We start from the raw sequence: 14,420 nt of genomic DNA on the forward strand, positions 1-14,420 counted from the left end.
CTTCAAGAGCCACGCCGTCAAAGCCAGTCTGGCCAGGTCCGGATAGACACAAGGGCCCTGAACAAGGAGGTCTGGGCATTGAGGAAGTAGAAGAGGACGCTCTATCGATAGACCCTGCAGGTCTGAGAACCAATGCCGTTTAGGCCACGCTGAAGTGACTAGAAGTAGTATTCCTCTTTCTTGCTTGAACTTCCGTACAACCCTGGGCAGGAGTGACACTGGAGGGAAGTCGTATGGCAGCCGAAAGTTCCATGGAATTGCCAGTGCGTCCACGAACGCTGCTTTAGGATCCCTTGTCCTTGATCCGAAGACTAGAACCTTGTGATTGTGTTGGGAGGTCTACATCTGGTAGGCCCCACTTGTCCACTAGGAGTTGAAAGACTTCCGGAGGAAATCCGCGTCCCAGTTGAGAACTCTGGGGATGAACACTGCCGATATTGCAGGCAGATGGCATTCCGCCCAACGCAGGATTTTTGATACTTCCAGCATTGCTATGCGGCTTCGAGTGCCGCCTTGATGATTTATGTACGCCACCGTGGTGGCGTTGTCTGATTGTACTTGAACAGGCCTGTTCTGTACTGGGGCAGGGCCAGTGTCAACACATTGAACACTGCCCACAATTCCAGATTGTTTATTAGGCGGAGAGATTCCTCCCTGGTCCACCGACCCTGCAGAGGGTGTTGCTCCAATACCGCGCCCCAACTCCACAGACTGGCATCTGTTGTTAGGAGGACCCAGTTAGAGATCCAGAAGGGATGGCCCCTGCTCAACTGTTGGTCCTGTAGCCACCAGCTTAGTGACTGACGAACCTCCGGAGTCAAAGATACAATTTGAGACCTGATCCGATGAGGCAGGCCGTCCCACTTGGAAAGGATTAACCTCTGCAGAAGGGGGGAATGAAATTGAGCGTACTTTACTATGTCGAAAGCAGACACCATGAGGCCTAGTACTTGCATCGCTGAGTGTATTGACACTTTTTGGTGAGAGATGAAGTATTTGATCCTGTCCTGAAGTTTCAGGACTTTCTCTGGAGACAGAAACAATCTCTGGCTGTGTGTCCAGCAGCGCCGCCAGGAGCACCATGCTCCGAGCAGGGACCAGCGAGTATTTTTTCCAGTTGATGAGCCACCCGTGGGCTTGTAGGAATTAGACAGTCAGTTCCAGATGACTGAGGAGAACCTCTTGGGAGTTTGCCAGGATCAGCAAATCGTCCAGATACGGCAGGATCCTGATTCCCTGACGACGAAGATAAGCCGTCATCACTGCCATTACCTTGGTGAATATCCGAGGGGCTGTGGTCAATCCAAAAGGCAGGGACTGGAATTGATAATGTAGGTTGCCAATAGCAAACCGCAGATACTGCTGATGCAACATGGCAATAGGAATATGCAGGTAATCATCCTGTATGTCCAGGGATATCATATACTCTTCGGGTTCCATGGCCAGTACAATAGAGCGCAGAGTTTCCATACGGAAATTGGACACTCTCACAAATTTGTTCAATGATTTGAGGTTGAGTATAGGCCGGAAGGACCCATTTGGCTTTGGAACTAGAAACAGGGTCGAATAGTATCCCCTGCCTCTCTGGGACAGAGGTACCGGCACTACCACTCCTGTGTTCAGGAGGGATTGTACAACCAAGTGTAGAGCTTGCGCTTTTACCGGATCCACAGAGATAACCGTTGTGCAAAACTGGTGAGGGGGACGTCACTTGAAAGAGCTTGCGTACCCGTGAGAGACACCCAGGCATCTGAAGTGGTCTTTAACCAGGCCTGGGCGAACTGCAGAAGTCGGCCTCCCACCCTGGGGTCCCCCAGGGGGAGGCCCGCCCCGTCATGCAGCAGGCTTGTATTGTTTGGAAGCAGGCTGACGGGTGGCCCAGGATTGTTTAGATTTAGGCTTAGTGGTTTTGGAAGCACGAGCCTGTCACTGATACGCTTGACCCTTTGCCTTCCTCTGAGGTCGAAAGGAACAAAAGGTGGTACACTTCGGAGCAGAAGGATTAGTATTTGGGAGACACGCAGTCTTGGCAGTAGCCAAGTCAGTCCAAATAGGATGTCTCCTTTAAAAGGTAGCACCTCCAAGGTCTTTTTGGAGTCCAGGTCCACCTTCCAGGACCTCAACCACATAATTCGACGAGCCAGGATAGACGTAGTAAACGACTTAGCCGCCATTACAGCTATATCAGAGGCCAGCTCCTGAATATAGTGGGAGGCTGTGGTAATATAAGACAGATATTGTCTGGCAGTGTCAGAAAAATCCTGAGGCAGCTCATCCTCAATTGCCTGAGCCCATGTTTCAATTCCTTTCGCAGCCCAGGAGGCTGCCATAGTGGGTCTATGTACACCATCTGGAAGGGAGTAAATAGACTTCAGACATCCCTCCACATGCTTATCCGTCGGTTCCTTCAGTGAGGTGACAGGCAGAGTAGATGACACCACCAGACGGGCGACATGAGAGTCCACCGGCAGTGGAGTTTCCCACTTGTTACTCAACTCCGCAGGGATAGGATAAAGAGCTAGCATCTTTTTAGACAGGGAAAATTTCTTTCCTGGAGATGACCAGGATTCCTGGCGTACAGTGGGGATCGAAAGTTTGGGCACCCCATGCAAAAATTCATTTTAATGTGCAAAAAGAAGCCAAGGAAAGATGGAAAAATCTCCAAAAGGCATCAAATTACAGATTAGACATTCTTATAACATGTCAAAAAAAAGTTTGATTTTATTTCCATCATTTACACTAACAAAAGAACAGAAAACAAAAAATGGCGTCTGCAAAAGTTTGGGCACCCTGCAGAGTTAATACCTTGTACTGCCCCCTTTGGACAGCGGAGACCTGGCAGTGTCATGGATTGTTCTCAATCATCGTCTGGAAAGACCAGGTGATGTCAATATCAAAGGTTTTAAAGCCCAGACTCATCTAACCTTGCTCCAACAATCAGCACCATGGGTTCCACTAAGCAGTTGTGTAGAACACTGAAACTGAGAATAGTTGACGCTCACAAAGCAGGAGAAGGCTATAAGAAGATAGCAAAGCGTTATCAGATGCCCATATCCTCTGTTCGGAATGTAATTAAGAAATGGCAGTCATCAGGAACAGTGGAAGTTAAAGCAAGATCTGGAAGACCAAGAAAAATATCAGACAGAACAGCTGGCAGGATTGTGAGAAAAGCAAGTCAAAATCCACGTTTGACTGCACGATCCCTCCAGGAAGATCAGGCAGACACTGGAGTTGTGGTACACTATTCCACTATAAAGAGATACTTGTACAAATATGGTCTTCATGGAAGAGTCATCAGAAGAAAACCTCTTCTACGTCCTCACCACAAAAATCAGCGTTTGAAGTTTGCAAATGAACATCTAGACAAGCCTGATGCATTTTGGAATAAAGTTCTGTGGACCGATGAGGTTAAAATAGAACTTTTTGGCCGGAATGAGCAAAGGTACGTTTGGAGAAGGAAGGGCACAGAATTTTATGAAAAGAACCTCTGTCCAACTGTTAAGCATGGGGGTGGATCAATCATGCTTTGGGGTTGTATTGCAGCCAGTGGCACAGGGAACATTTCACGAGTAGAAGGAAAAATGGATTCAATAAGATTCCAGCAAATTTTGGACGCTAACTTGATGCCATCTGTGAAAAAGCAGAAGTTAAAGAGAGGCTGGCTTCTACAAATGGATAATGATCCTAAACACACCTCAAAATCCACGGTGGATTACATCAAGAGGTGTAAACTGAAGGTTTTGCCATGGCCTTCACAATCTCCTGACCTCAATATAATTGAAAATCTATGGATAGACCTTAAAAGAGCAGTGCGTCACAGACAGCCCAGGAATCTCAAAGCACTGGAAGACTTTTGTAAGGAAGAATGGGCGAAGATACCTCAAACAAGAATTGAAAGACTCTTGGCTGGCTACAAAAAGCGTTTACAAGCTGTGATACTTGCCAAAGGGGGCAGTACAAGGTATTAACTCTGCAGGGTGCCCAAACTTTTGCAGACGCCATTTTTTTGTTTTCTGTTTTTTTGATAGTGTAAATGATGGAAATAAAATCAAACTTTTTTTTGACATGTTATAAGAATGTCTAATCTGTAATTTGATGCCTTTTGGAGATTTTTTCCATCTTTCCTTGGCTTCTTTTTGCACATTAAAATGAATTTTTGCATGGGGTGCCCAAACTTTCGATCCCCACTGTATGTCAATTAAATGGTCAGAATGTGGTAGACTACTTTAGCAACCTTCTGACGTTTGAACTTATCAGGTTTCTTAGACGCAGTGGTAGGCTCAATGTCATCATCTACAGTATTTGAAGAATTAGCCTCCACTAGGTCAGGAACATCAACCTGGGTTGTAGATTCCTCATCAGAAGCAACTGTATCAGTGTCTGACGGATCAGTATATTCCCCATCCTCATCGGAAGAATTATCCAAAATATTAGTGGATTGTGAGGAAGAAATGGCCCGTTTAGATGACCCCTTGGCCCCAGATGGGCATAGGGTAGATTTATGTCTAAGCAAAGATTGATGTAATTGTTGTAACTGGGTAGACAGAGTATCCGCCCATGGCGGATTAACTGCAGGGACAATATGTGGCTGTAATGGCACAGGAGGTCCCACAGGGGGCGTAAGACGTGTCACAAGTGTAGTCAGCATACTTTGAGAACGCTGCCCAAGGTGGGTCCTGATTGGCCACAGGTGTTGCAGGTTGACTGGGTGTATGGCACTCAGCACCTGAACCAGCAGCTAAAACTTCTCCCTCAGGTAAATCTGTGGCATCAGTACTGCAGGATGCAGAAACATCCGCGGATTTCCTGCCCTGTGTGGCAGACATTATAAGGAATATAGCCTTAGGGCGTAACAGTACAATATAGCCAGACAAACACAATACCTGCAAATAACCCCCTGTGTTATGTGACAGTAAATACAGGACACAGAACAGAGGATTTAAGCGGTATGAGGTGACTGAAAAACACAGGAAAAATACCAAATTGTATATTCTGTGTGACTATATATATATATATATATATATATATATATATGGGACCCTGACGCACCTAGCCCCTCAGGGTACAGAATATGGGGGATCATTCCGACCCGTTCGCACGCAGCGGTTTGTCGCTGCGGTGCGAACGGGTCCGGAATGCGTATGCACGGCGGCCGCACTGCGTGTGCGCGTCGTTGCACGGCGACAGGGGTTGCCAGGTTACGTCCAAGAGTACGAAGAAAGCAGTCGCACAGCCAATCGCAAGAAGATTGACAGAAAGAAGGCGTACCTGGGTGTCACCGGACCGTTGGAGACCGTTTTCGGGGAGTGGAGAAGGAAACGCAGGCGTGTCCAGCAGAACGGAGGGCGGATGTCTGACGTCAAACCCAGCCCCAGCATTGCAGAGATCGTCGCACAGGGTAAGTGTGTCCAGGGCTGGTCTTCTTTTACTTGAATTTTTTTTTAGCTTAGCAGGGCTGCACAAGCGATCGCAGTCCAGCTAAGCTAAAATACACTCCCCCATAGGCATGTACTAGTTGATCGCAGCAGCAGCAAAAAGTTGCTGGCTGCGATCAACTCGGAATGACCACCATTGTGATAGCAATATGTGATTCACGAGAATGGAATCCTATACAACAGCTACAGGCACACTCAGTCACATGTACAATGCAGAAGTTATTACATGTAAACAATAAAACTGCACTGGACAATACTACATAGAAATATGTATAGGTATAGATATAGCAATGCACAGAAGATACTGGATGTATATCACAGAATACTTGTACTAAATACTCAGATAAGAGTACACTTGTTCTTAAGTAACACTGTCTAAAATGACATAGAATACTTAAGTGCTTGTAAATGCACAGCGACGATGAGGCAGGCGGCTTTATAAAGGAGACAGAGCCCTGCAGTCCCGGAGATTAGCCCACCTAGTAATGAAGATGGTGCCAAAATCTCTGTCAGGGAGTGAGGGAGAGTGAACTGCAGCTCCAGGGCGGGAACACCAGCAGTAGATGGCGCCCGGAGCTGGGGGAGGGGCTACAGGTCAGCGCCTTATCCCCTATGCTGTTCCTCACCACCGGGTACTGTGGAGCCTATACCAAACGGATTTTAGTAAATCCGACCTGTGCTCCCTTGCTCTGGTGGATATAGTGGGGTCCCTGTGCAGTACAGTGTCCACGCCAGCGGCGTGGTCCATCTCCTGGGACCGCAACCGGATCGCGATTACCGGCAAGTCCCACCTGGGGGACCCTCTTACCTCCCCCCTGATGTGCAGCCACAGCTGAGAGCGCCAACGGTGGTGTGTCTGATGACCGGCGCGCCTCCGCTGCAAGTACCCGGGAACCCGGCCGTGGGAGTATGCAGCGCTGCTGAGGGAGGTGATGGAGCAGCAGCACAGAATGTCAGAATGACATAAACAGTGCTGCGGCCCTTGAAGTCTTCTTAAAAAGCTCTTTTCAGGGCTGCCTAGCGCAGCCCCACCTGTTATCTGCCTGAACTGCAGGCACCAACTTACAAACTGAGCTCCAGTGCCTGGAGGCGGGGTTATAGAGGAGGCGGTGCAATGCATCCTGGGAACAGTCAAAGCTTTAGCCTGTTGGTGCCTCAGATCAAGATCCAACTCTACACCCCGATGTTATTCCCTGTGGAATACCAGTGTACCTCGCTGCAGAAATTGTCAGTTAAGTTAAATAAGGTTTCCACCTTTAAAAAATGAATTTGCCTAAATAACACCCCTTAACAAAAAGAGTATTCAGCGGGGTACCTTTGTGGATTACTTTTGCAGCTGTTTGGTTCTCCGCACTGCAGGAGAGATCCCACAGAGCAAGTCTAAAGCTGATCTCCTGCTACAGAGAAAGCTGAGCTGTGCCCAATGCCAAAGTGATCGGCAAATAGGAACCCTGCCCGTTAGGAGTGTTCCAGAGGAGTAACCCTCTATCAGAGTACAGCTTCCAATGCAAGTGATTAAACAGTTATGCTACACGCCCATGACACTCCCATATTACACCCATAGGACTGTTCAAAGCCACCTCCCAGTCACCGCACAGAAGCGCCCATTACATTTCCAATATATTTCTGGGACCGTGCTTCTCAATTGCTATTGCACCCCAGTGTGTACACACCGCGGGAAGTATGCCATGGGTGACTTTTAGCTACTTAGACACATGCGCGGTTTTAAAAAATTGATTATTTGCACAAATATCGGCATTGCAGGTGGTTGGACGTTCAGTATATCCAGTGAGGGACTTACAACATAGAGTATAGGATAGCTTGGCGGTCTCCATGCCTCTCCCATACAAATTATCTCTTTTTTTTCTTCATTATTATGGATCAGTAAAAATTAAAAATAAGAAACTTTAAAAATCGTCAGTACCTACTGTTTTCTTCTATATTACTTTTCATGAGAACTTCTTTGACAAATATGTCACCCTGAAACAGTATTTCTAAGGACAGATTTTCAATGCTTTATGCCCCTAAAAATAATCTGTGTAATTGCCCCTTTAATTACCTCTTGTCCATCGTTCAGTAATGATCTATTTGTATGCTTACACTGTTATATTTCTGTCTTACCTGTGGTGTTTGTGGACACTCTGCCTTCTGCCATATTAATGCCCCACAGTGCATCCAGGACAGGATGGTACCCACTATATATCCTGCTGTCCTTTGTACACTGTGGCATGCCACAAGAGGGTAATATAGTGCAGGGTAATAGAAGAGGGCAAGAACTGTCCAAAGTTCTGTTGGGTAGAGAAGATTAAAGCATGAGAATGTCAAAATTATCACAAATAAATCCATGTGTCAAACATTATGCGCAGGGACGTAGACAGAACTTTGTGGACCCCATAGCAACATATTGAAGGGGGCCCTGTCCATGTGCTTCTAGGGAGACTCCTCTACACAGCATTTGTTCATTTTATGCCCCATAATAGTGTCCTAGTGCATTTTCTGAACCATAGTAGTCTCCTAGTTCACATTAGAGTAGCCAGTACACATTATGCAACAAGTACCCCCGATTTACATTATAACATACAGTGGGGCATATGTATTAAGCCTGGAGAAGTGATAAAGTAGTGATAAGTGGAAGGTGATAATGCACCAGCCAATCAGCTCCTAATTGTCAATTTACGTATTGGGTCTGATTGACTGGTGCGTTATCACCTTGCACTTATCACTGCTTTATCACTTCTTCAGGCTTAATACATCTGCCCCACTGTGTCCCTATTAGTTCACGTTATTCCATATTACAGTAGTCCCAGTTCATATTATGCCATATTACAGTGCTCCCAGTTCATATTATGCCACGCTATAGTGCCCCGAATTCATATTATGCCACACTATAGTGCCTCCAGTTCATATTATGCCACACTATAGTGCCTCCACTTCATATGTGGCACATTACATTGCCCCAATTCATATTATGGGGGGAAAAATTGAGAGCTTTGCGCTAGTGACTAGCGCAAAACTCTCAATTTCCCCCCCAGTTTGTTATATGCAGGCTAAATAGCCAGTATATAAAGTATGTGTTCACAAGCATATAGGAGGGTAATATTTTGCTGCTTGATTTATCATTGTATTATATTATTGCCTATTTATTGTAAATAATAGTGCCCAGGCATATCTCTTTCCTTTTCCCCAATTCATATTATGTAACATTATAATGCCCTCCAGTTCATTTTATACCACATTACAATGAGCAGGTCTAAGGTATACCAAGATATATTGCAGACCCAATGGCAAAAGTTTGTTAGGGCACCGTTGTGTCACCCAATGGTGAAAAACATGTACAGGTTGAGTATCCCATGTCCATATATTACGAAATACGGAATGTTTTGAGTGAGACTGAGATAGTGAAACCTTTGTTTTCTGATGGCTCAATGTACACAAACTATTGTATTAAATGACCTTCAGGCTGTGTGTATAAGGCGTATATAAAACATAAATGCATTCTGTGCTTAGACTTGGGTCCCATTGTCATGATATCTCATTATGGTATGCAATTATTCCAAAATACGAAAAAAGCCGATATCCAAAATACCTCTGGTCCCGAGCATTTTGGATAAGGGATACTCAACCTGTATAACACATGTAACTTTTGCAGAGAAGGTGGGCCCCTCTCAGCTCTGGGCCCCATAGCAGCACTGCCCACACCTATGGTAGCTACGCCCTTGATTATGGGGCCTATTTATCATTAAATATTTGTGGTAAATTTCCAGAAAACACCCATTTTGGGGGGAAAGGCCAAAATAATGTATGATAGAGGGACCACAGCAGATATCAAATATATCGGCGATATCTGCTGTAATCCCTCCATTCCCAACAGCAACTACAGCCCCCATAGGTTTCTATGGGGGATACAATGCGGTTAGAGTTTGGCCTATGGGCTTCATAATGCAAAATTAGCTGGTAGAGGGTTCCCTCCTCAGTCAGTAGACAGCGCACGTGCAGGAGTCCGGCTACCACTCCGAGCAAATCACTTTCGGGCCTCTGTCCCTGCGGGTGCTCTGTCATACATGTCAGTGGAATAATTGCATACTGCAGTGCAATTTGGGTGGTAGATTGCACTGATTATGCGATTATTGATAAATAAACCCCTATGTCTTTTACCTAGGTTTACAGATATCATTATGTCCAGTGCTAATAATTGCATTCATGAAATCCTGAATTTTACTCATTTACTGCCTGATTCAGAGATGGACACAGTAGTACAACTGCTGCATCTTTGGCCCTCATTCAGCATGGATTGCATTTGTAAAGCTGCTCGCAGGCGATCCATAGTAATGCAAATGCAGTGAGAGGAGTTAAGCACCACCTTGCTGCATTTGCAATCCCAGTGCTGCAACCACGTCGCAGCTTGGGATCAACATCACAGACTGTCAGCTAAGTAAGCTTTATACAGACTGGCCGTCGCAGGGGGCCTTGCGATGCCAATAATCTACGTCTGAGATGCAGGCCTTGGCTCCGCCACTCCCTCCCCCTTCCCCAAAAGCCTCTGCCTGTCAATCAGGCAGGGGCTGTTGTTAAATTGCGAACCACGGGGGTCATTCTGAGATGATCGTAGCTGTGCTAAATTTAGCACAGCTACGATCATTCACACTGACATTCACACTGACATGCAGGCTATCCCGCCCCGCATGTCAGTGTCGGTTCTCCCCCCCCCCCCCCGTACCCCCCCCGCAGAAGTGCAAAGGCATCGCACAGCGGCGATGCCTTTGCACTTCAAGAGTAGCTCCTGACCAGCGCAGCTTTAGCGTGCTGGCCGGGAGCTACTCATCGCTCCCCGGCCCGCAGCAGCTGCGTGTGATGTCACGCAGCCGCTGTGAGCCGCCCCCCGTTCAGTCCGGCCACGCCTGCGTTGGCCGGACCTCGCCCAGAAAACGGCAGCCATACACCGCCGTTCCGTCCCCCAGCGACCGCCTATGCCTCAATCAGGCAGAGGCGATCGTAGCCGCCCGACGACCTTCGGCCGTCTGGCATGCACCGGCGCACTGCAGCGCCGGCTCATGCGCAGTTCTGACGCGATCGCACCGCTGCGATAAACTGCAGCGTGCAGTCGGGTCAGAATGACCGCCCACATGCAGGACCCGCTCTGCACATGCACAGAACGAGTTCTGCAACTCGATAATCAGGAAACTGCGCAGGGCAATACTTGTGAGATCCATGCTGAATGAGGGCCTTTGTATGCAGCGGCTGTGCTAAAATATGCTAATGCCGCAGAAGGTGTCTTGTGTAAATAGATGCCTCCTGCAGGCTTCAGTGATCTTCTGCAGTGTTTGATGACTCTGCGTGAACATCGGTCATCTGATTAATCCTCAGTAACCCTAGTATGCCTGATATTTTCCAACAAGGCGCAACTACTGGCCTTGATAAACCCAGAAAACAGGGCTGACACTAACTCCTTTTCTGGAATGCTGGCCATCGCCGTCCCTTTCCCGCCCCCAAACAGCCGCAGCATGTCAATCATACTGCAATTGTTGCCGCAGACAGAGATCTGCACACGCGCAGTATAGATGCGATCATAATTTAGGGTGGCACGCCTGATAGAGTTAGCAAGCATGTAAGGTCCATCTGTTTTGCACACTAGCTAAAAAGACATTTTCAAATTCTGCTATCAAAAAGGGCTCCAGTTATTGAAATGATGCATAGCCCATATTATACAGTAATTTAAGCTATGTACTAAAAATCAGATAAGGCGCACATGACATGCATATGGCTGTGAAAGCAGCTGTGATTTTACTTTTCCTGCGTAATGGGGTAAAAACTCATATTATGTACATGGAAGCACAAGAGCAATGTCAGATGTGCATCATTTTTTGCTTTATCTTGCCTTGGAGAAGACTGCTCCTTTCTTATAGTAATTTATAACAGGCTCTATGCAAGGTGCCATAAGCATTGGATGTCGAAGTTAACTAGTTATCCGAAGGCTCAAGGCCCCAAGACATGCAGTAATGCAAGTGCAGCCAGTTTAGTACATACAGTACTGAAGACAAAGCAGACTGTTTAGTAGCAGTTGGACACAGTCAGTGTAACCGCTTTAGTAGCTATCATAAACTTGTGCCAGCGATGTACAGTTACATTATCACAGTGGTTCTGATTTAGGAGGCTTTTTATATTGACTAAATAGGGAGAATGGGAACTTCCACAGACACACAGAAGGAAAGAACCAATCAGTCCTGGGCTGTTTACCACAGGACACTCACAGACCCTTTTCATCCTACTGCTTCAGTGACTTATGTGCACCAAGCTTTGGACTAAAAAGTACTGCGTATGTAAGGCCTACCTCAGTGGAAACTGCCATCTGTATGTGTGTCCTGCTATAAGCTAGAGCAACACTGCATATGGGCCCTGCCCAATTGGAGACATGTACTGCATTTGTTTGTCCTCCTACCTGTGTCTTGCCAGGGTTTACTACGATATGCCGGCGCTCGGGATCCCTGTGTCCTGCATACCTTCGCCGGGATCCTAACTGCAGGTATACCGGCAGCAGGGCGGGCGCAAATGAGCCGCTTGCGGGCTCTCCGCGCTGCGGACACTATCTATACTCCCTCCAGGGGTATCGTGGACACCCCATGAGGGAAAATAGTTGTCGGTATGCCGGCTGTCGGGAATCCGGTGCCGGTATGCTGAGCGCCGGGATCCCGACAGCCGACATATCAAGTGCCACCCGTCTTGCCAGGATGGTGGCCACCATTACACAAACCTAGGCAGTCTCCTGGATTTTTTTTTTAAATTGGTTCCTGTGAAAGGGTGGGTAGGGGCCACAGTGCATTGCTTTGCCCAGGGCCTACAATGCTGTTAAGGTGGCCCTGACCTGGCACTGTGAGCATACATGGCCTTATTGGCTCCCACATGCACATTAGGGCTATACTGTTTCGCATTGTGGCACTCAGGCTGCTAGAGAGATCAGTTACCGAAAGACCTCCCCTGATCTTTTGACATTGCAGGGCTATCACATACTGTATTGCTGCAATAAGAGGCGGTACAGAATATGTTTAAGAGCACAGATAACTCACCTGTTGATTCATTGATGCAACTATGTACAGAACACCCAGGACTCTGCGCCTTGCTTCTGGAGAGACCTGCTCTGCGTGTGTGTCTTGCCTCATAGGCGTCATGCACTGCATTTGTGTGTACTGCTGCTGTATAGGTGAAAACAGCACTGCATATCTGTGTCTTGCATGTCCTGTCCTAAGGCGGAACTGGCAATGCATTAATGTCCATCTCAGACTGGTAATTACCTTCCTAGGTTGTTTTCAAACTGTCTAGCCCTAGCCGATATTATTGTATTGCTGTGGCCCTCCCTACGCTTGGGGTGGACATCACAAACACGGCATCCAATGGTTGGAAGTCTTCCGACATCAAGTCATACAATATGATGGCAAGCTGCCATTGCATCAAAACCCTATGATGGTTTAACCATCAATTGTTTTACTGTACACATGCACAGAAGAAGCTAAAATGTCATGCATGGGCACATGAGCTGTGAGGTGGACTCCACTACGTGGTGTCCTTAGCAGAGTACAAGCAGTCAGCCATTGGTCTGGCATTGGACAGCAGCTTCTGATAGCTGGAAACCATTGAAAACCTCATATTCAATGGGAAAAAAACATTTCCATCAGATTGGTAACATGGATGGTTGCTAACCATAGGTTTCTGATGTTCATCTCTAGTCTATGCAAATAAAAGATCATGGCTCTGTCTTTACCTGGAGCAGTGTTTCCAAACTCCAGTTCTCAGGGAAACCTAACAGTGTTTTCTAGGTCTCCTCAGCCTATGTCAAGTGAAATAAGAATAATACCACCCGTAGATCTTTTAATATGTATCACCTGTGCTCTAGTGTAGAGCATGGAATACATGCACTGTTATGGTTTCTAGAAGACTGGAGGTGGGAAACACTGCCATAGAAATACCAGTTTGCTTATGGTAGTACAAGAGGTGGTATCATTTGAAAGTAAATTTACCTTTATGTGAGCTGCCGATTTCTGGCATGAAGGTAAGTGCCGAGGGATCCAGCAGCAGATGACATATTGAAGAAAATAGTAACCCGAAGACTGCACAGGGCACCCAGTTGTTCCCAGAACCCTCCAGGAGGTTCAGGGGGCTGTGGATTGGGCAGAAGGAGAGGTGACAAGTGAGAGGACATGCAAAATATGGGGCGTCATGCGGGGATGTGCAGGTGATTGGGGGGCAGCCAGCAGAGAGGGATATTGGGTAACAATCTACCTGAGGACACCGGGGAACCCCCAGCAGCAGGAAATGCAGAGCTTTCGCCGTCGAATCAGGAAAGATAGAAGCAGCAACGTGCACAGCTAGGAAAAAGTATATGTACATGGTGTATGAAACAACATAGGTAAATTGGGATTGGGGTTTATTTACACTGAGTTTTCTAGATAATTTAACGTTGCTCGGCACTGTGCTTGGAAAATGCAGTTTGCAGCAGGTGCAGTTTTGTACTTTCATAAATTACCTCTGTGTGTTATATTGTTTAAGTCATTAGAGCTCATTTAATGCATTCCAAGCACTGTATAGAAACAGTTAATAAAATAAGCAGATCACACTATTTTACACTACTGTATATCCACATTGACAGTGAATAATTATTGAGTATATCGGGGGAATATAAAGGGGATATGCACTTTATTAATATATTTTCTATTTGCAGGGAGTATTGCATGGGACAATAGTTTAAATGCCAGGGAATTTCATGAAGCAAAGGTTTATATAGTATATACTGTAATTAGAGGTTATAAGGATGAATCTCCGAAGCAGTTGCTAGTGATGGTATAAACTCACAGATACAGGTGCCAGGATTAGGTGGTACAGTCCTTCTGACAGGGTTGGGTCACATGGCAAAATAAGTCTGGGGGAAGAGTGAATAAACCATAAGAGATATATTTAGTATGCAATCAGATCATGAATAAAATCCTAGGTTCACTT

At 46.5% G+C, this 14,420-nt stretch overlaps 1 protein-coding gene and 1 long non-coding RNA gene across 4 annotated transcripts in view; one reads left to right on the forward strand and one right to left on the reverse strand.

The window, feature by feature from the left end:
- STRA6 (signaling receptor and transporter of retinol STRA6) overlaps positions 1-14,420 on the reverse strand; it is a 202,400-nt gene that overhangs the window by 99,048 nt on the left and 88,932 nt on the right. For all 3 annotated transcript variants that reach the window (XM_063926451.1, XM_063926449.1, XM_063926450.1), the window contains 4 exons: positions 14,277-14,343; positions 13,707-13,792; positions 13,445-13,584; positions 7,557-7,723 (listed from right to left, as the gene is read on the reverse strand). In XM_063926451.1, the coding sequence (XP_063782521.1) occupies positions 7,557-7,723; positions 13,445-13,584; positions 13,707-13,792; positions 14,277-14,343 (460 nt within the window). The remainder of the gene's footprint in view (positions 1-7,556; positions 7,724-13,444; positions 13,585-13,706; positions 13,793-14,276; positions 14,344-14,420) is intronic.
- LOC134932225 (uncharacterized) overlaps positions 1-14,420 on the forward strand; it is a 256,078-nt gene that overhangs the window by 34,719 nt on the left and 206,939 nt on the right. The window lies entirely within an intron of this gene.

The sequence above is a fragment of the Pseudophryne corroboree genome, chromosome 6 (assembly GCF_028390025.1).
Source record: "Pseudophryne corroboree isolate aPseCor3 chromosome 6, aPseCor3.hap2, whole genome shotgun sequence".
Classification (NCBI taxonomy): Eukaryota; Metazoa; Chordata; class Amphibia; order Anura; family Myobatrachidae; genus Pseudophryne; species Pseudophryne corroboree.